General features: G+C 37.1%; 4 protein-coding genes across 8 annotated transcripts; 1 reads left to right on the top strand and 3 right to left on the bottom strand.

The window, feature by feature from the left end:
• Positions 1–792: 792 nt before the first annotated feature.
• On the bottom strand, positions 793–10,686 carry LOC111808462. Of its 4 annotated transcripts, none has more exons than XR_002817080.1 (15): positions 10,030–10,686; positions 8,709–8,795; positions 8,327–8,430; positions 8,144–8,194; positions 6,533–6,704; positions 6,103–6,423; positions 4,578–4,781; positions 3,983–4,477; positions 3,641–3,850; positions 3,052–3,240; positions 2,766–2,926; positions 1,984–2,136; positions 1,801–1,882; positions 1,238–1,716; positions 793–1,162 (listed from the first exon to the last, which is right to left on the bottom strand). XR_002817080.1 is itself a non-coding variant. In XM_023694447.1 (15 exons), the coding sequence occupies exons 3-15, from the start codon at positions 8,781–8,783 to the stop codon at positions 1,327–1,329; spliced, it is 2,607 nt and encodes an 868-aa protein (XP_023550215.1). In that variant the 5' UTR covers positions 8,784–8,795; positions 8,923–8,987; positions 10,030–10,119; the 3' UTR covers positions 793–1,326. The 4 variants fall into 4 exon arrangements, 3 of the variants coding, with proteins under 3 accessions (XP_023550215.1, XP_023550213.1, XP_023550214.1); XM_023694447.1 differs by adding an exon at positions 8,923–8,987 and having other exon boundaries at positions 793–1,716; positions 10,030–10,119; XM_023694445.1 differs by having other exon boundaries at positions 793–1,716.
• Positions 10,687–11,793: 1,107 nt separating this feature from the next.
• On the top strand, positions 11,794–15,306 carry LOC111808067. 2 transcript variants are annotated; one of them, XM_023693852.1, is made up of 5 exons: positions 11,794–11,930; positions 13,084–13,254; positions 13,572–14,403; positions 14,622–14,773; positions 14,886–15,306. In XM_023693852.1, exons 2-5 carry the CDS (start codon positions 13,121–13,123, stop codon positions 14,992–14,994), a joined length of 1,227 nt encoding a protein of 408 aa, XP_023549620.1. In that variant the 5' UTR covers positions 11,794–11,930; positions 13,084–13,120; the 3' UTR covers positions 14,995–15,306. The 2 variants fall into 2 exon arrangements, with proteins under 2 accessions (XP_023549620.1, XP_023549621.1); XM_023693853.1 differs by having other exon boundaries at positions 11,926–12,010.
• A 642-nt stretch (positions 15,307–15,948) lies between these two features.
• LOC111808095 (uncharacterized protein SYNPCC7002_A1590) lies at positions 15,949–18,831 on the bottom strand. Its single transcript, XM_023693900.1, has 6 exons — positions 18,529–18,831; positions 18,232–18,422; positions 18,104–18,149; positions 17,412–17,494; positions 17,200–17,316; positions 15,949–16,365 (listed from the first exon to the last, which is right to left on the bottom strand). The coding sequence occupies exons 1-6, from the start codon at positions 18,746–18,748 to the stop codon at positions 16,294–16,296; spliced, it is 729 nt and encodes a 242-aa protein (XP_023549668.1). The 5' UTR covers positions 18,749–18,831; the 3' UTR covers positions 15,949–16,293.
• A 753-nt stretch (positions 18,832–19,584) lies between these two features.
• LOC111809306 (glycine-rich cell wall structural protein 2-like) lies at positions 19,585–20,178 on the bottom strand. The gene has a single exon (XM_023695746.1). It carries the CDS (start codon positions 20,176–20,178, stop codon positions 19,585–19,587), a length of 594 nt encoding a protein of 197 aa, XP_023551514.1.
• Between the last annotated feature and the right edge of the window lie 142 nt (positions 20,179–20,320).

The following is a 20,320-nucleotide window of genomic DNA, read 5'->3' as shown; positions in this document are numbered from 1 at the left end:
CATTTATTCAAAATAAGTAAATAATAACATTTTTCTATATATATATATTTATTATTATTGTGATTATTTTTATTTTTATTTTTTTGTATTATTTCCATCTTTTTTTCAAATTTAGGAATTATAAATTATTTCCTGTCAAAATATTGTGTTTGGTTCAAAAAAAAGTTTGATTATATTTCTTTTTCAAATTTAGGAATTATAAATTATTTCCTGTCAAAATATTGTGTTTGGTTCGAAAAAAGTTCGATTATATTTTGGAACATTAAGATATTAAATCTATCATTAAATTTCAAAATTAAACCATCAAATCTCAACGTTTAAAAATGTTTCATTTTAATCTCTAATTAATTGAATACATTATTCAATTAAAAATAATTCAGAGCAATTTTTAAAATTAAAATAATAATAAATACATTACAAACCAAAAAAAATCTCTCAACATTCCCTCTTATTTGTCCTATAATTTCATCTTATTTGTCCTATAATTTCAGCAATGCCGACTTTTCAATAAATCTTAAATTTAGTCAAGTAAAAATTAAATTCGATTAAACAATAATAACGAAATTCATACGCTAAAAAATGTGATGGCATCAAAAAAAATCTACAATAAACTAACTACAAAGGGTTGGAGAAAACCAAACTAAAAGTGAACTCTATTCAAAACCTATTGCCAATATTTTAATACTAGCAAAAAAAAAAATAGAGAAAGAGAGTCTAGGCTACAACTTCAAGACGAGACCTCCAAAGCTACAATAGGAGATATGGGCAAATTTATTGATACTATGTACAAAATTTGTTAGGAATGACGACAGAAAATAATATCATACTATTGTGGAGAGGTGTGATTCTTAACAAAGTTTACAAAATTTGCAGACCGAGAGAAAACATGAAAATGAAACCATCTACTATTATCAGATACGAACAAAATTGCCTTAATAATTGCTATATTTCAGTTGTACAGTACCAAAAGGAATTTTCCCTATATCCTTGTTGCTATACGAGGTATGTTGAATATAGAAGAAAGAATCATAAAGAATATTGAAGCACCTCTCCCAAAACCAAAAGAAAAAAAAAAAACCTGATGTTCTTCTCTGCTAATATGCGCCTCTCCAAGAACCGAGCTGCAATTTCACCTTTGTGTGCCTTCCCTCAATTCTGTTGCCTGGAACAAACATATTGCTCTGTAGAGTGTGAGTATTATAATTCAGAAAGAACTCAAATTCCTTTTACTACGTACCAAATGTTGTCATAGGAGGAGGAGGAGGAGAGTCTTTCTTTTCATCTCTTCTGTTCTACCACTTTCTGAATGGCTTAGAGTTCTAAATCTCATCCTCCAAGTGATTTTTGCTTGTATCCAAATTTTATCCGCTCAATTAGTTTTACTTTTGTGGTTCTCTTCTTCTCCATCTTCAGTCTATACTTTTCTTCTCTCTCTCTTTCGTAAATTCCTTTCCAATGAACTTCTCCTGTTAATGGCCATAACCCCATTTTGTCTTTGCTGCCTTCGTCGTCAGTAGCTTCTGCTAGATCTTCATCCATGCTCTTCAACAACGTGAAGTTGAAGTATCTTGCCCACATGAATCTCATGCGTTGTTCAACTGGATGCTGTTCTTCGTGGAAACCAGATTGAGGGTTGATGTAAACCATTCTCCGCCCACTGTGGTAAGCCCAGACATTGACTAGGATTTCCAATATCCGACAGTAACAGTGTTTCTTCTGTTCATCATATAAACTAGCAGGAGTTGAGAGAGAAAGAGAGAGAATTGTAGGGAAGGAAATGGATTTGATTCAAATCCTTACCTCAAGATATGACGAACCCAACAAACATCCATTTGGCTGACTCTGGTTTCTATTCAGAGCATCAAGGTAATGGGTGAACATCCTGTAGAGTGCCTCCTTTACATTAAAACAACGACCAAATAATGAAGGAAAATAACTGTATATGGGTGGGTTATGAACTCCAGGAAACTTGCTACTAATCACCTGGAAAACATGATGAACTCCAGGAAGGAAGGGGTTGGCATCACCCAACTATGGAGGGAAGACCAGCGACCACCATCTTCTGGCATAGGGGGAAGAGCTCCCACATTCAATGACAACCCGAACATCTTGCGAAAGGTGTTCTCGAAGGTGGCTCTGCAATCATTTGGAGTAGACTGAGCTATAGCTATTTCTCAACTATAACAAGGGTCAAGCCCACTCAATCTCAAATGTTCATAAAATATAAATAAACAAATAAAACCGAACATTAGTGCATTCTCAGCATATTTTATATACATTTACTATATAATTTCAGGCCATTTATGAAGGTATGCACATCCACAACGGACATTGACACAGGCATCAGTTCTTCGTATACGATTTTAACATCTTTTCCAAATGACATCCAGAAAATCAAAATGTCTCGTATGTGTAGGAACAAGGGATTATGAATCATTGTTTGCAGTTTCCTGGCTCAAAAAAATCAAATGCACTAGAGAAGTAAATATGTACAAGTAAAATACAATCAAATGATGTCATCCCAGCACAGAGGGTTGTGTTTGTTCGCGAGAATGGATTCCTCGTCAAGTCAGTTTGGGGGGTGTGGACACACTTGCGCGAATTCGGGTAACGGCTACAAGGGAGAAAGAGAAAGGAAACTGTACCCGACCAGGGATGGACGTAAACTCATAAGCTACAGAGGGTAGGGATAATCGTCCAGGTCTCTTGCATTCATCCAAACTTGATTTAGATTACATGTTTTTCATATGAGATATGTAAATTACCTGCAGTGACCACCGTTCAAGATATCGCACAGTGACCAGAAAGTAGGAGCAGTGCTTCCACGATTCACTTGCAAGTGTGCCCAGAAGTATATAACATCTCCTTTAGGATTGTCCCTTATATTGCCTTCCAAAACATTTTCAGCTTTTGTGCGTAAGGAAACCTGTTTAAAGATAAAAGCTTGACTGATAATTGTAGTTCTGTATGACACCCTATCCACCCAAGGAACGGGAGGGGGACACTTCAGCAAACTTTATACTTTGTAATAGTCAACCAGTATATCAATACCTTTCTTCCAGAAGCCCGCCACGATTGAAACCCAATCCAAGGTCTCTTATGAATGTTATCGATCTTATCTGCAATGGCAAACATTCCTCCAATCTCGCAGAGAATGTCCAGATAGTAAGAGTCATTCAGGAGAGGAAGCCGTCCAACAGCATTGACATCATCAGATCTTAACCTCAGTGCTCTTGTGGACTGCATAAAGTTTAAGATAAATTCTTTACAAACTCAAACACAACAAGATCAAAACTTGCTTAGGGTGCCCTTAAGAAGTGAACGAAACTCAATTATTGGAATAGAACAGTGAAAAAGAAGATCCAAGAGAAAGGGAAAAGAAGGAACTCATTCCACACAGTTTCAAAAACTTTTAAGGAAAATTTCAAGAGCTAAGCATCAAATTAGTAAAACTTCAAACTAAATGAAATAGATTCCAGCATGAATTTCCAACAGAATTCGGGCTTAGAAATAAAACAGTTAGGAGCAGTTCTAAAAAAATAGATGAGTGAAACCGATTCTTACGCAATTGACTAAGAAAACAGAAACAAGTAGAAGTAAATGGAAAGTGTCGATAAAACAAAGAATAAATGGAGCGCACAAGACTTAGTCCACGGTACAAAGAACCATGGTGCATGAATGGCCAAGCTCCAGGACCACTGTATATCTCATAAATGGTTACAGTCTGTCCTATCCTTTCAAGCTTGCCTTCATCCCATTCATTTGCTTCAAACTTGAGTTGTTCTGATTTCCGGGTATTTCGATATATTTGATTCCATGTACCAAGATCACGCTCCATTCTTTCTTGAAACTACAGAAAGGGAAGACGATTCTACATTTAGCTGTCTATTCAAGAAGGATAGGTGAGAAAGGAAGTTCAGAAACAGGATAAGGAAATGGTTAGAGAGTGTGATCCAATTTCAAGAAAGGTTCCACAGTATACCTCTTCCATTTCAACAGTTCCATACTCTGCAGCATTTTCTATTTCCTCCAAAATACCCCAGTCTTGCGAAGTTGGAACATCTTGCGCCATAGTCCCATTTTCAGTCTCAGAAAAACTGGTAAATTGTGCTTCAAGAGAAAAAATAACACTGGATTTACTTAATGCTGCAATCCTCCCTTCATTATCTGCATTTTTGTCAATTATCTGCACCATTTCCTTCCTGAACAAATTCCATTCCCATGACCCTAGTTGAAGCTGGGAAACAGAACCTGGAAGCTTAACATCTGATGGGAAATTCAGAACATTCTCCAGGAGCCGTGCATAACCAGTAACACATTCTGATGCAAGTATATTCTTAGCAAGCAATTTTCCAGCAGAAGCTATTGCACGTGCAAATCTGGAGAGCTTCCCATCTGATATCATTCGTGAGAAAGAGCTCAATAAGGCATCCGGATTATGTTTTGGGAAGATAACCCCATGGACACCACCAACGATCTGAGAACCAGAACCAGAGAAAATGCATGAGATAAGAAACAGCACAAGGAGAAAGATGGGGGGGNGTTACATCATGGCAGCATATCTAAAACAAGCTTACATAATTTCTCAAGGCAGGTAAATCAGGCACCATGATTGGGATTTCAAAGGACATGGCTCGGATAAGTAGAGGAGGAAAACTCTGAATTTCTTGTGCAGATCCATAAAGCACAATGTCAGCCATCATCAGTACATTGTTGACATCTCCATTTAAGCCATAATGTATTATAGATCCATCAGGAAGTCCTAGACGTGAAGCAATTTCCTGCAGGCAGGTTTAAAGACAGATCCCTTGTCAGACACCGCCTTTTTCTCTTGTCGTAAGACAGATCCCAAGAGTGAAGTAAAAAGAAATTAGGAAGGATAATTTATTTTCTTCTTCTTCCTTATTTATTCATTAGTATTATTATTATTATTATTACTATTATTACTTTGAGAAAAAATCAGGTGTAAAACAACAGCGTACATGATAATGAGGAAAGTTACCAAAAAGGAGTATACGGAGATCAGGAATAATGAGGCCAATAACAAGCATTGGCATAACAGTGTAAGATGAAGAAGGAAAAGAATCCTACATCAAACAATAAACAATCCCTGCAAATTCAATATAATTTTACACCCAAGAAAATAAGAGAAACCAGGTAAGTGTGTGAAGCGTTTAAAAAGAAAGAAAGCAAATGACTGACTTCCTAAAGAAGCAAAGGAAGATCATCTACGTGGCCAAATTGAACTTCATGCTGGAATAACTGGTAACATATCATTGGAAAATTATTAGACAACAAGAAAGAGGATAATATGAAAACTTTAGGATATAAGCTTGCTTCACATGGTTTAGTTGGTGCATGACCATTTTGAAGGAAACCAAAAGCTAGACTTCGGAATAATATGTAAATCCATTACACACTTCATCAAGTCAGTATTCACCCAAATTCTGTTCAACCAGGATCCAGAACAATAAGAAAATTGGGAAAATCTATCGATTGTCAACTTTAGAATATAATTGTGAGATCCCACATCGGTTAGGGAAGAGAACGAAACACCCTTTATAAGGGTGTGGAAACCTCTCCCTAGCATATGCGTTTTAAAAACCTTGAGGGGAAGCCTGAAAGGGAAAGCCCAAAGAGGACAGTATTTGCTAGCGGTGGGCTTGGGCTATTACAATAACCATGTCTATTCCTTTTTTTTTCTTCATAATTTTACATGCCTCTATTTTGTTCCTTTTCTCCCCACCACAAGATGTTAAAGACCATAAAAAGGAAATGAAGAAACAACCCACAAGCATAACCTTTATAAACAATCTTCATGTGCTTTCAGTATAGGATGTAAGTGGCGATGAATCATCCAATGGTCAGAGAAGAATCAAGTTAGAAATTTCAGATAAACTATACATCATAAAAGTTGGAACTAGACAGTATTCCCTTCAATCTCCACATCAGTATACAACTTGGATATCCTTTCACACACTTGAAGCAAAGGCACAATGCGCCCATATGATACATGAACTAAGTAAAAGTGTTTCAAGCCCCTAAGTGATGACAAATAAATAAATAAAATTGTAAGTTCAAAGTGCAAAAGAGATTAAATACCTTTAAAGCATCATGGGACCCATCGGTTGAATTACAACATAGGAAAACAAATTTAAATGATCCTCCTACTTCCTTCCTCTTTGCATATATTTTGAGTAGAGGTCCAATGCTATGCATAGCCACAGCATAGTCCCACGACAGCTCATTCGGGAAGAACAAACTTCCAACGACGAGAACCAGTATATCATTTTCATCAAATCCATTTTTCTCTCTTAACTGACTTTTGGAGTGAGCATTTTTGTAGTTTTCTGCAGCATAAACATCTGCTGGGGATCCGGGAATCACATGGAAGTTTCCATTGTCCAAAATGCTATACAACATCTGATATGGTAAGAAAGTGGCAAAGGCATAAGAGTGTTGAATGTGAAACACAAGACTTACTATAAATAACCACAGCGTCCAATAAAAAATAGAGATGAAGACGAATTACTGGGAGGGCAAAGTCAAGGAACACGACAACATTAGCCCTTCTGAAAGAACTGTTCCAATGTGAAATAAGACGTTTCCAGCCCCTTTCTTCATACATTGGCAAGCGGTTGGCTAGGGTATCTTCTCGAACAATCCATATGAGTGGTAATGAACAAAAAGGTTCCTGCATAAGGCTGCAGAAATATAAACCTCACTAATCATAGAATATCAATTCTCAAACTAAAACGATATGTTACATGATTATCATATGCTTTTAAGCACGTGAAACAATAGAACCCGAGACATTGTTATCTGCACAAGCAAACCCATGAACTTACCTTTTAATCGCAGTTTCTTTTACAAGTTTCAAGCTCACATGTAAGCTAAACGTCTTGTTTCTTTGAAACTATTACCAATTCCTCCCACTAAAATCAGAACCATTGGAATCTCCATACATAATGTTCCTTAAAAAACAGGCACTGTTTATTGTGGGTTGGATTCTTATTAGAATCATGAACACTGATCATGGCTAATTTATTTTTTAACAATTTTGTTAGTTTATTTTTTATCATTTCTTAAATGTAGAAATATATTGACAGACAGTAAGTTAACTTTTTTTTTTTTTTTGCAGGTCAGCTTTCATAACTTCTCTATAAGATAGCTCTTCAAATCAAACTAACTCACAGTACTCGGTAGTTAAGTTTATAAGTTGCCTTTTGTTTTCATAACAATATCCCAACGAAAACATATTTGAAATTACATTTTGACAGTTGAATTTCCCTCTTAGAGCAACTTGTGGTTTACAACATCTTCAATTGTTATTTCACTTGTGAAAAAATAATTTACTTATAGTACACTCAATCTTTATAAGCCACCGATTTCACTTATTTAAATTTTTTTTTTTTTGTTGGACAATTTCACTTATATAAATTTTTTCTTTTTGAGTCCAACAATGTTGGAGTGGATTAAACAATCTAACCTCTATGAGAAATATAATATTTTAACTAGTTGAGTCATGCACACGTTTGCCACCAATTTCGCATTTCTATAAACGTGCCTCTACAACAATCTATACGGCTCCACTTAATATATATTAATTGCCCAAACCTTGAAGCTAAAAGATTTCACTTTTAAAATGAAATATGTTGCCTTGATATCTAGACCAATAGCCCAGCTCTGGGAGCTTAAAGGTTACACTTTAAAATGAAACAATGTATTATAAAACCCTCTCAATTCACATTTAGCATGTTAAATCTCCAATAAGCTATGTACCAATGAACATGAGTCTAACAGAATCCCATGCTTAAACATCAACGAATTTCCGGTTGATCAAAAGCAATTAGGACGTGTTCTTAATATCTATTATCTAAAAACTAACACAAAATCTAAAAAGGAAGAGATGGACACAATTCCAACTATAATAGTTTATAATAAAAAAATGAAAAAATAAAAGTTGCACTAGTTGTGTGCCCATATTCTGTAGTCATGCCTATTGCAACTAAGTTCATGAAGCACATCACAAATACCGTTAGACCAAGAACCAGTTACCACATTGCAAGTATAGACAAAGATTACGTGATTAACGACTCCACAAGGTAGTTTATGCCATGAAGAAAAAGAAAAGAAAAAAAACCTTGCAATTGCTATCTCTGCTTCCAAGGAGTCAGCAATAATACCATCATATCTGGAAAGAAAAATTAAAACAGAATCATTCGAAAGTAGTCCCAGAGAATTAAAGACAAAGGAAAAAAATAACCACAGAACAGAAAATAAAATGGTGACAAAACTGTTTAACGAACAAAAAGGAAGCATGTACATTGACCAGTCAACATGACCATAATGCTCTGGACTTATTATTGAAAGCTGGACACCTATCTGTCTCCACATTGAATGTTTACTTCCACTCTCTACGGTAAAAATCTGTCAGATACACCTTCGTGAGGATCCAAAAGAAATAACTGTAACTAGAAGTTAAAACATCTTTAAATTTGTAAGAGAACCCAATCATAAACAAGTACATAAATCTACAAAAAAAATATTCATACGCCACATGAACTGGAAATGGAAACATAGCACCGCTACAATGGACAAAAGAAGGCAACTCTTCATCTTCTACTATCGTACATGTGAGATAAAAATCCCAAAAAAATATATTTTTTAAATATAAATCACCCAAAAAAAAAAACTCAACGACTCACCTCAAGTACATACCCAAGTTTTTGTACGTTCTTCATCACAGTAACCAACATTAATGATTGTGGATCGTTCTCCATGCTTCCTAAGATCTGGTATAGGTGAAAAATATTAGGAAAAATAAAATTGGTATTTGACTTAATCCCTCTATGAATTCAGATCCAGATACTGTTCTTATGCAATCCAGAGTAAAATGGGAAGCCATATATATAAACCGACCTTTTATGTTATCTTATCTGAGCTCATCACTTGGTTATCACCATTACATTGATATGCTTTTCAATCTGAACTTGTTGACAAGCAAGTTGATAATTAATCATAGTCATAGGAACCCAATTATTGAACAGAAAGAACACAAGAAAGAGACCATATGCTAGTCTCTACCACAAGGACTAAAATTCTAAATACATCACAGATTGATAGAAATGATCATGTTGATAGAACTAAAACATGAACGAGTATATAATTCAAGACTAAATTTCATTGAAGAATCAGTACCCGTCGGTGATCTTTCTTTTTTTTTTTTTTAATGATGATAAAAAAGTATTGGGCAATAGTGATAGTATAAGGTGAAATGTTGCTCGAAGCTTTTTGTCTCCTCCTCGGCTTGTCTTCTTAAACCTTCTTATGCTTACTAAATTTAGGATCCTTTTTCTTTTTTAAACTCTAGTTCCAAACGTTGGCCTCCATTCATTTAAACTGTCTGGCGAACCTCATTTCTTATTTTTTGAAAGTAACTCAAAGATTTTGAATACAAACATCATTTGATAATCCAAAGCACTGTGAAAACTGTAGTGTTATTACAACTATAGGCATTCCTGAACTGTAACTAGCCTCCATGAACAATAAGATTTATCCTTTCAATGTTTTCATAAAATTCGTTTGTCACAAAGTACAAAGATCTGTAGAACTTGAGGATATCCTCCAAGTGGATAGTAATTATGAACCTAAGTTAAGGGTAACTATATCAGTACCATTGGGTGGTGATACAGAATCCAAATAAATGGTCGTTAGCTAATCTACTTCACATAATTGCTGTGGATTCATACAAATAAACATGACATTGGAGTTCGCTTATCGTTTCGGGATAGGGAAGGGGGGCGGGGATGGAAGGTTCCAGCTGATAGGAATCTACAGCACTAACTCCCAAACTGGCTTTAATAAATCTTCCATTCATGGGGGACTTGAGTGTTTATGCACATTGTCAATAAGAAACGCAATCAAATAAGTGGCATAAGCTAAGCACTGGCAATCAGTAACTTGAACGCAAGTAATTTCCAATATGAATAAATGAAAAAACAAAACAAAAACTCTGGAAGAACTCACTAGAGCAAGTCTCGGTGCACGAACGCCATGGCGATCCTCCTTCCGCACCTCGTCGAGGCCATCACCTTCCACCAGCCTCCTGGAAATCCTCCCTGGCACAAACTTCAGCGAGCTCCCAAACTTAATACGCTCCATAAGCCACCGCTCCTTTTCACTTCCAGAGCGAGACGTCAAGCTAATCGAATTCTGCAACAACATAGTCCCGGTAACAAATCCGAATACCGCGAAAATGACAACAGAGTAGAAAAGCGTTTGCCCTCTAGCCGGAAGCCACCAGAACAATCCCTTGCGATTGATCCGACACTGATGAGATCGGGAACGACAGGCTGCATGATCCAATGAGTCCTTGGCTCGCAAACGGAAGTGACCGGAATTCCGCTTGATAGGAAAACGATCACGAATCGAGTGAGTAACGGGGACGGCATTTCCACTCCCATTATCATCAATCTCTGAAGATGAACTTCGTTTCATTCAGATGATTCTATGCTCTGATTTACCTCGCAGAACGTAATGGAAAACGGTTTAGCATGGATTGACGAGAAGAAATGACGAATGGCAGATGAGATTTTGTGAAACTCAGATGTGAATTGCTCTCACTGCCATTTCATGGCTTCATTTCCAAGAAGAAATCACACGAAACAACGTATTCCAAGTCGGCTAATTTTCCACAAAATAATAATAAAAAATAAATTACTTTCTTTAAAATCATATTTTCCGAAGCCCTTAAAATATTCTTTTATTTTTTAAATTATTTTACTGCAACTAACCATAATTTACCTGTACATATTGTCATTAGTCTCACATGTAACGACCCAGATCCACCGCTAGTAGATATTGTCCTCTTTGGGCTTACCCTTTCGGACTTCTCCTCAAGGCTTTAAAACGCGTCTGCTAGGAGAAGGTTTCCACATCATTTTGGTGGTTTGTTCTCCTCCCAACCAATGTGGGACATCACAAGCTAATGTCCTCGCCGGCACTCTTTCCTTCCTTTAATCGATGTGGGATTGACCCCAAATCCACTCCCATTTGGAGCTCAGCGTCCTTACTGGCACATCGCCTCGTGTCTACCCCCTTCGGAGAACAGCGAGAAACCTGTCACATCGTCTGATGTCTGGCTCTGATACCATTTGTAACGACCCAGGCCCATCGTTACTAGATATTGTCCTATTTGGGCTTTCTCTTTCAGGCATCCACTCAATGATTTAAAACGCGTATGCAAGGAGAAAGTTTCCACACCATTTTGGTGGTTTGTTCTCCTCCCAACCAATGTGGGACATCATAATAGATGTGGAAACCTCTCCCTAATAGATGTGTTTTAAAACTGTGAAACTGACATGACAACGATATGTAATGAGTCAACACAGATAAAATTTGCTAATTGTCGGCTTTGACTATTACAAATGGTAAAAAAATGAGTTACGGGAAGGCCCAAATAAGATAGTATAGTGCGTAATTCCGAGAGACGCTTTTAAAACTATGAGGCCGACGACGATATATAACGAACCAAAGTAAACAATATCTGGGATGGACTTTGACTATTACATAATCTTTGCTCCTTTGCAGCTTCACAGCTAGCAAATCAACATTTTCATCCTATAATAATAAAAATCAACAAAAAAATCTTTATAAAAAAAAAAAAAAAACATTTAGATTGGGCCACAGAAGAGGCCCATTAAGGTTGGACGGCCCAATCCATCCAAGAGCAACAACAATGGGACATATATTTCAACGTAATTACATTCATCTCTTAAACCTGCCATTCCCGCCCCCTCTGGCCATTCGCGTTGGAAGTTTGTGAGCGTCGCAGGGGCTCACCATAACTCGTCCGTAGGGTTTTAGAGCTCTTCATTTCTCTTTCTCCTTCGATCGTTTTCATTTTCGCGCTCTCTCTCGGATTGCAGGTAAAGTTCTTTCAGTTTTTGCATCATTGTCTTGCTTTTACACTGCGATTCTATCACTGTTTGGCGATCATTTCTCCTGTGTAAGTGTATCATTTGCTCTCATGAGTGTCATAGTTTCATGCAGTGTTAGATTTTGTGCTTTGGGTTTGTTATATGGATTGCGCTTATGGACATCTCTCTCCAATTCTGCTATAGCCTCTGGTTCTTGGAGAATTGTTGAGTTCATGTGCCGTTGACGTGTATTTGGGTTTGCTCGTCGTGGTTAAGGATGTGGTGTTTTGATTGTTCCCTGGCTTTGATCTTAATTTTAGTTTTTGTTCGAGATTTTCATTTTTGAACTGTTCGTCTCGATAATATTGCAATTGCGAGTGATTTTAGCAGAACGGACAATGTGTATTTGTAGAAATGGTACAACAGTGTTTTGACCAATGGAACATTTGGTTCTTGAACTCTTCTTGAGTCCAGGATCGTTATCTTGGTTAGGTTTGTTTGTTTCCCTGCGCATATATGCAGACGCGTTGTACTTAGTCTTCAACTTAAAGTCAATTCGTTAAGAGTTCTGTTAATTTATCATTGTTAGTCTTTCCTGGCTCCAGTTTTATTGTTTAAGCTTTTCATTCGACGGTAGTGGTGTTAACCACCCGGGGTTGGCGGGGTGGTATTCGAACGGCTGAAGAAGTAAAGGGGATTAATTGGTCAGCTACCTAGACCCACAAGTTTTCTTGCCTACCAAATATAGAGAGTTAGGCAGTTATCGTGAGATTATCTGGAACTTTGCTGCAAGCAGCAGTTTATTCATTTTCATTTATGATCTTCGACTTCAAATAATTGGTAGCTCAAAAAGTGGATGATCGAACGTGCTATATCAGAATTTGTGATCAGGACTAAAGTTGGCTTCTTGTATACATATGTGATATCGAACTTGTTACAATTCAGAGTTGAGAGACATTAAGCAATCACTCCACATGATGCAGGTTGTTCATAGTAATTTCTAAGTTGGTCTAAAAGGGAAGTGAGCCTGTTTCTGTATCATCTGTTAACTGATCTTGTTGTTCCATTTGTGAAATTCCAGTGGCTCTTATCACATCCAATTCATTCTGGAACAAACTTTATATGAACAGGGTCATCTGATTACTGCTCTGTTATCTTGTAGGTTTGTGCTATAGGAAGTGTTGAATTTTTTGGATTTCATGCATGCTATAAAGGGTGGGTGGATAGGGCGTCCTCTTGCCCTAGCCAAAAGCAACGAGTCTGAAGGGAGGAAGACTAGAATTCGGCGTTCAAAGGAGGAAAGGAAGGCAATGGTTGAAGTCTTCATAAAAAAGTAACCATACAATGGTTTAAATTTTAAGTCATATTTTTGCTTCTACTGATCTTCTATAGAACGCATGGATCGTTTAGTTCATCAAATTATTAATTGTCCCTGCATGATGATATTTCACCTACAATGGTTTATTTGGGTTGTTCGTGTTTAAACATGGATCAATGATGTTTGGCACTCTTTCTTGGTTTTGCTTATGACACTGTTTTCTAGTCGAGCTTTTGGATAGTAACTTATTTTTGCTAATGACTAAATCTAGATAGTGTAATTTATTTAATTAGTAAAAATATGAAATAGGATCATAACATGTTGCTTTGCAGGTATCAGGAATCAAATAATGGGAGCTTCCCCTCGCTCAACCTTACTCACAAGGAAGTTGGTGGATCTTTCTATACAGTGCGAGAGATTGTACGTGATATAATCCAAGAAAATAGAGTCCTTGGTCCAGGAAAGTGGTTATTAGAAGAGCACAGCACTGATTATTCACTTGAAGAGAATCCACTCCACTCGATTGCTATTGAACCTCAATCTCCTTTAACAATATCATCAGAGGAAGTTGATTTTCCAGTCAACTACAACCAATATATAAATGAACCAATCTTCGTGTCAGATGAGCAATGCACTTCAACAAATATTCAGGGATCACAGAATGTGACAGTAATTAATGGCAGCCCGGCAGATATGAGTGACAAGGAGTCTGATGAACTCAAGAAAGTAGAGGAAGTGGTGAGAGAGGAATCAGGAATGCCATTTAATCATGTAACTCCTTTTACAACAGATGTCGTGGTTGAGACATTCCCGTTAGATTCGATTTCTTTTGCTGTCGATAGTTCAGATGTAAGATCTGAGGCATTGATTTCAACCAGCGCCTCAGAAAAGCAACCGAGTCATACCATGGAGTTAGGATCAGATGTTGGCTTGGTTAACAATAAAGGTAATAATTCCACGGCTTCTGGTTATGTAGTCAAGAAAGCAGATGAAAATTGTGCTGCTCCATTATCAGAAACAAAGTCTGATTTGGTGGAGGTAGCACAAATTGTTGAAACCTCTAATGGATCAACTAAGAAAGAAGCTAGCATATATGAAGTTGAAGGTCCTGATACTCCAATACCTGTGATCTCTGAACAAGGCCAGAAATCTAGTGAAACCAAGGTGAGTGTTCTACCTTTTTTAAATTTCTGGGGCATTGGTATAACTTCTTAGAGTTGACTTTCAGATTATGACTGATTGTGGGGACAAAAGCAATTTTACTCGAGTCGTTCGAGGCCAGTTGAAACTTTTGATTATGACTGATCGTGGATGACGTTTGGATGTTCATTTGCTTGTTTCCATGTTTTTGAAAGCCTAATTTGAATCTGAACCTTTTGCAGGCTCCTAATGCTTCTCCAAGTGTTACCAAGAATCTCAACAAGGCATTCAGCAATAGCTTTGACCAGACCTCAAAAACCAAAGAGGAGACAGGGATGGAAAATGAAGTAGAGGCTGAACAGAATGGTGGCTCAACATTAAATAGAATCAATCTGTAAGAATATCCAGTACCCCCTAATTTTCTTTACAATCCAAATTAGTCAAACATTTAACATGGTTATCGAAAAGTTCAACCGCATATTCATCTTCCACGCGTTTTTTTTCAGTGAATCATGGGAAGGGATGTCCAAAAATTCTTCGAAACCCGAAAACAACCCGCTTTTGGAAATCTTCAAAGCATTCATCAGTGCATTCGTGAAGTTTTGGTCCGAGTAAGTTCTATGATTGTTAGGTAGACAAGTAGAGAGGAGTTATTTTCCTACCACAGAACCTGTCCATCTCTGTACCAAGTTGCAGTCAGTTTCCCCGTTCGCTCGAGTCGATTCCATCCTCGATGTTTATGAGTTAGGAAACTGGATATTACTGGATGTGGGTTGGCACTTCTGTAGTCTGCAGTAAGAAAGAAGGTTTAGGAGTAGTAGGCATATATATCCCACCCCTCAGTTGCAAGGTAAGTAAAAGCTTGTGTGTTTTCTTTTACTGTAACCATGAGCTATGATGCCCAATCCCCAATGATTTTCTTCCATATATGAAGCTTTCCTATTCCTTTTTCACAACCATATGATAAGAAAAAGGAATTTATATCTACCTATTCTTTCGACTCAAATCAAACCGAGTATATTTGTTACTCTTTTAAAGGTTAATAGTTTCATTTTGAGCTAAAAAAATTTAATTTTTTATTGTTGTGTATAATTTATTTTTTTTTTTAAAAAAAACAAGGATTATGAGAGAAAATAAGCATAAATTTGTAAAAAAGAAAAAAGAAAAAAGTTAGAAATTTGGAAAAAGAAAAAAAAAATGAATGGAATTAATTAAAAGATGAAAATTATTGTTTTTTAATAAATGGGTTGGTCTCTCCGGAAATTTTATCCTCAATTATTATATTTTATCCATTCTTCTATTTGGGGTATAAAATATTTATATATTGGATAATGTTTTTTTTATTTCAGATTTATGAATAATGTTACTTTTATTTAATATTTATTTTTCCTTTTCTTTTATTGGATATTTATAATAATTTTGAAAGGATCCAGAAATATGGGTTTGTCCCATGTAGTTTATATATAGAACAAGAAACTTTTAAGCTATGGAATTTAAATTAGATTACTTTTTCATTTATATCTTAATAAAGCTTATTAAGAATCTAATCATTCATTCATATATATCAAATAAAATGGCATACAAATAATTAACATTATCATCAGAGCAATAAATCCAAATTATTCTTAATGACTTCAAAATATTGCTCCAATAACATACATGAACTATATTTTCACTAAATACCATGAGGAAATAATTTACATGTACTCATTCAACTTGCTAAAAACCAAAATTTTACTAAAGCCATATCCTGAAGAATGTGTCTTGGCTTGGCAAACAAGAGCATAAACAGCCTAAAATAGTGTTCCTAGACTCCTAGTACACAAACTCTTGCGGATTCAAGAGTCCTATGCGAATGTCGAAGGAAATAGGACTTCAAGTCGAAAATCGGGGCATAAATTTTGAATATGAGTCTCAGATCTCACCTGTTCCAAGGGGTTGCCTTGATGTATCACCTGAGGCCCATGCTTGATAGTCCTTCACAAGCTGCACGACACAATCATGCCACTCAAGGATTTGTCCATATAACATAATGGTAAAGATAGATAGAATAGACGACAATATATCAATATAAAGGTGCTGACGAGATCAGTTAGAAGTGTGATGAAATGAAATAATTTGTACGAGTTCATGATACGATGTAACGGGTTTAGGATTACGCCACATCCATAGCCAATCATCAAGCAAAATTCATCCCTAGAGTTGAGAGAAAATGTAAAAGCCCAAACCCACCGTTAGCAGATATGGTCCTCTCTAGGCTTCTCCTTTCGAGCTCCCCTCAAGATTTTTAAAACACGTCTGCTAAAGAGAGGTTTCTTCACCCTTATAAAGAATGCTAAGTTCCCCTCTCAAACTGAGGTAGGATCTCACAAAAAAAAAACTCTAAGAACCAAAGTTTTATATTCAAAATGATGCAAAAAGCTCTATATTACAACTCTAAAGTGGATATTTACAGCCTTATAAGAAAAAAAAGAAAATCAGATAACTAGTTAATAAAAAATTCTATTAATATGAAAATTAACAACTAAGCGACTATTCACTACATTATACAAATATCTAATAATTCACCTACATCATTCACCCCATGCTAGGCATTTAAATTATAAAGAACAAAATTCAGATTTGAAGGCCATATATTGTAAATTTCCACTTAAAGTTTTTCTACTTCCTGCAGATTACAAATAATGCACACATAAATATCATTAAAGTTAATAAGAGGATTTGCACATGCAGAGAGCTGGAGAAATAAGAACAGGTACTAAAATCAAGCAAACACAAGCAACATGTTCATTATCCCGTACAAAAGGTTTTCCATAAAACCTGGGCTGTGAAGCGGGGAAGCATAAGCTTCAGTATTTGTTCCAGGACTTGGGTCCCAGCTGATTCAATTGCTTGTACAGGAATTGCACGAAAGGCGAAAGGAATCTCGATGTTAACCTGGATTTCCCAGAACAAGGCAATCATTATTTTTGAACAGGTAAATGAAAGCATATTCTTCCAGTGATAGAGCTGTTGAATAAAATTGCCACTACCTCAATGACAGTGTCCGATGTGAGTTTCTGCAAGGGTGAGCTGCCTCGATTGACATCATAAGATATCTGGTTCACCATATTAGCTGCATTCCGACACCAAATCAATGTCAAAGCAGCCCTGAAAAAAGCATGAACCAAAAACTCAACATGATGAAAGGGCTGCTCTTCCAGCAAAACAACTTAGAAATCACGGAGAGCAGCAATACTATAAGGATGCAATCTAAAGCCAAAAAATAAAAATGCCATTACATAACTCTTGCTTTACCATACTTGATGCTAATTACTCGGATAGGCCCAGAAAGTCCTTCGACTTATCGTTCGGGCAAGTGGCAATATCAGACTAGTTAAAATTCCTCAGGAAAAGGGGGGAAGTTCTTTATTATGCAGAAGAAATGGAGTTATGCTGACAAAAGATGATATTCAATGAACAGTCTAATAACTCCAAAATCTTTATTCTTGCACTTGATTTCTAGGAAAAAGTAAACCAAGAAATGAGAACTAATTCTTCTTATAAGCTATACAACATATCTGATTATGTTTCGAAGTGATGATATGCAATTCACCATTAAAAGTGTGAAATCAAACATGAAAATGATTTTGAACGAAATGCATGTTTTGGAGTGGTTTTAACATTCACAAACATGCCTTAAATCCATTTCTACACATTAGTCGAGCATAATTTAGATTCTCACCATCAAATTTATCATTCTGTGCAACCACGATTGGCGAGCCCTCAAGCTGAATGTCATTTAGATGTGTCAAAATCAGAACATTTCCAGAAAACTTAAGAAACGAAACAGAAACGCAAATTTATCCAGACCTTACACGACAGAAGCTTGATGCAACAGCCATTAGGCTGCACTTCAACTCGAACAATCAAAACAGGGCAAACCTCAAAAGCAAAGAACTTAAATCTATAAACATAGCACCTAAAGGTGCAATCATCAATCCGCTCAATCCTCTCCGCATCCAACACCGAGTACTGACTAGCCGGCAAACTCATATACTCATCTACACCATCCAAACAAAAAAATCCCTCAAAAATCAAAAAAACCAAAAAACACATTACAAAGAATCAAAAGTTCTTCTCAAAAACCAAAAACGCTTCTAACATTACTTAGAGGCCGCGCCAGCTGCCGAACAGTGACGGACTCGCTCCTCCGGGCAACGAAGCGCGCTTTCGGATTGGAATTCGCGGAGATTCGAAGCGAAGGCCTGGGAGAATCATCCGCAGAGGAGGCAAGTATAACGAATGGTCTACGAGTGATGGAAAAAGAAGTTCTAGGGCTTCTAGAGTGGAGTGAAATGGAAGTCGGCGAGCAAGAACTCAACGCCATTGAAGCGTTCGAGAAATTTGCAGAGAGGAATTGGAATGGATATCGATGTTTGAGGCTTTCCGTGAGAGATGGATAAGAGGATGGTAAATGGCGCAGCTGTTATAAATATAGCCATTAATTAATTAATTAATTAATTATTTATTTATTTATTTATGTATTGTTCTTTTAATTATCTAAAATTAAAATTATAAATATATAATTTTTTAAATTGTTAAACAAAACTAACATAATTTTTTTTAAAAATTGTTATTTGATTATTCTTTTAATTATTTAATTTCTAACCAAATTTGAATTTAATTTTTTTTTAAATAAATAAATAAATATATTAGTGAAAATATTTATAACCCAAACCATTGATTTGGGTTTAAAAGAAATGTCTCAACTGGATCGACTCGACCCGTAAACACTTCCTGACAATACTAACCTCTCGTTAGAGGGTTAGTTGAAACTCGAGTAGCTAAGTTCAAAGAAAACGATAGAAGGGAGAGTGCTAGCAATACAACCCCATTTGAAGCGTTAATGACACGACCCTGATTCAGTTTGTAACGGTTTAAGATCCATCCTTCGTTACGAAATGAGACCTCGGGATATCGACATATTGACGATAATTTAACCCTAATAATAAGATGGTGTATAAGGTGACCATACGTTTAGAGAACTTTACTACAACGTAATATCTAACCATGCCATGCAACCTCACCACTAACAGCCTCCGATGGAAGCTGTCAATGGTGCCACTGTCTTTATTCTCGTACTTCTTTAATCAGACGCCTAAAGCAATGAACTACTATAATATGTGACCCAACGAAACACTTATTTCTATCGAAGATTTGTTTTCACGGCGAAATCTCTTTCCATCCTCCACGTCCGGAGCCATAGCCTGACCCGTATCCTGAACCAAACCCGGAGCCACTCCCAGTGGAACCTCCGCCTCCGCCCCCGCCTCCTCCTCCTCCGCCTCCGCCTCCGCCTCCACCTCCTTTACCGCTCCCACTTCCAAATTCGCTTCCGCTACCGTATCCCGAGCCGTAGCCTGATCCATTTCCACCTCCGGAGCCTCCGCCTCCCCCTCCTCCTCTACCCCCGCCACCTCCGCCTCCGCTTCCTCTTCCAAACCCTGAGCCACTCCCCGATCCAAATCCGGAACCAAACCCAGTCCCAGTCCCACCTCCACCACCACTTCTTCCACAGCCGCCTCTACCGAACACTCCATCGCCTTCTCCCTCACCGTATCCTTCGCCTCCACCCGACCCAAAACCAGAGCCATAACCCGAACCCGGAAATAGTCCTCCTCCTCCGCCGCCACTCCCACCACCACCTCCCCCGCCTCCTCCTTCACCGAAAGCTCCTCTTAGCGATCGGGCGGCAAAGGCGAAGTCCACAAGAAACAAAGCCAACAAGGCAACCCCTACCGCTCTGCTGCACGCCATTTTGAACCTTCTCAAATCTTAATGTAAATAATTTTTGAAATGGCTATTCCTTCCCTTTATATAGGAATTTGAAAAGGTGAGCTTCTGACACGTGTATCCGTCGGAAGATAGCTGATGGTCACTTAGTTTTGGTGGTGGGGCC

The sequence above is a fragment of the Cucurbita pepo genome, chromosome LG13 (genome assembly GCF_002806865.2).
Source record: "Cucurbita pepo subsp. pepo cultivar mu-cu-16 chromosome LG13, ASM280686v2, whole genome shotgun sequence".
Taxonomy (NCBI): Eukaryota; Viridiplantae; Streptophyta; class Magnoliopsida; order Cucurbitales; family Cucurbitaceae; genus Cucurbita; species Cucurbita pepo.
The sequence above is the reverse complement of the archived record's forward strand: the minus strand, read 5'-3'. Positions and strand labels throughout refer to the sequence as shown.

Coding starts and splice junctions, on each gene's coding strand:
- LOC111808462 (XM_023694445.1), bottom strand. CDS start 10,500: ATGAAACGAAGTTCATCTTCAGAGATTGATGATAATGGGAGTGGAAAT. Junction 8,195..8,326: donor GGTCATGTTGACTGGTCAAT/GTACATGCTTCC, acceptor TTTTCTTTCCAG/ATATGATGGTATTATTGCTG. Junction 1,717..1,800: donor TGGGTTCGTCATATCTTGAG/GTAAGGATTTGA, acceptor TATGATGAACAG/AAGAAACACTGTTACTGTCG.
- LOC111808067 (XM_023693852.1), top strand. CDS start 13,121: ATGCATGCTATAAAGGGTGGGTGGATAGGGCGTCCTCTTGCCCTAGCC. Junction 13,255..13,571: donor GTTGAAGTCTTCATAAAAAA/GTAACCATACAA, acceptor GTTGCTTTGCAG/GTATCAGGAATCAAATAATG. Junction 14,404..14,621: donor AGAAATCTAGTGAAACCAAG/GTGAGTGTTCTA, acceptor AACCTTTTGCAG/GCTCCTAATGCTTCTCCAAG.
- LOC111808095 (XM_023693900.1), bottom strand. CDS start 18,748: ATGGCGTTGAGTTCTTGCTCGCCGACTTCCATTTCACTCCACTCTAGA. Junction 18,423..18,528: donor GCAGCTGGCGCGGCCTCTAA/GTAATGTTAGAA, acceptor TGGATGGTGTAG/ATGAGTATATGAGTTTGCCG. Junction 16,366..17,199: donor TTCCCCGCTTCACAGCCCAG/GTTTTATGGAAA, acceptor TGTGTCGTGCAG/CTTGTGAAGGACTATCAAGC.
- LOC111809306 (XM_023695746.1), bottom strand. CDS start 20,178: ATGGCGTGCAGCAGAGCGGTAGGGGTTGCCTTGTTGGCTTTGTTTCTT.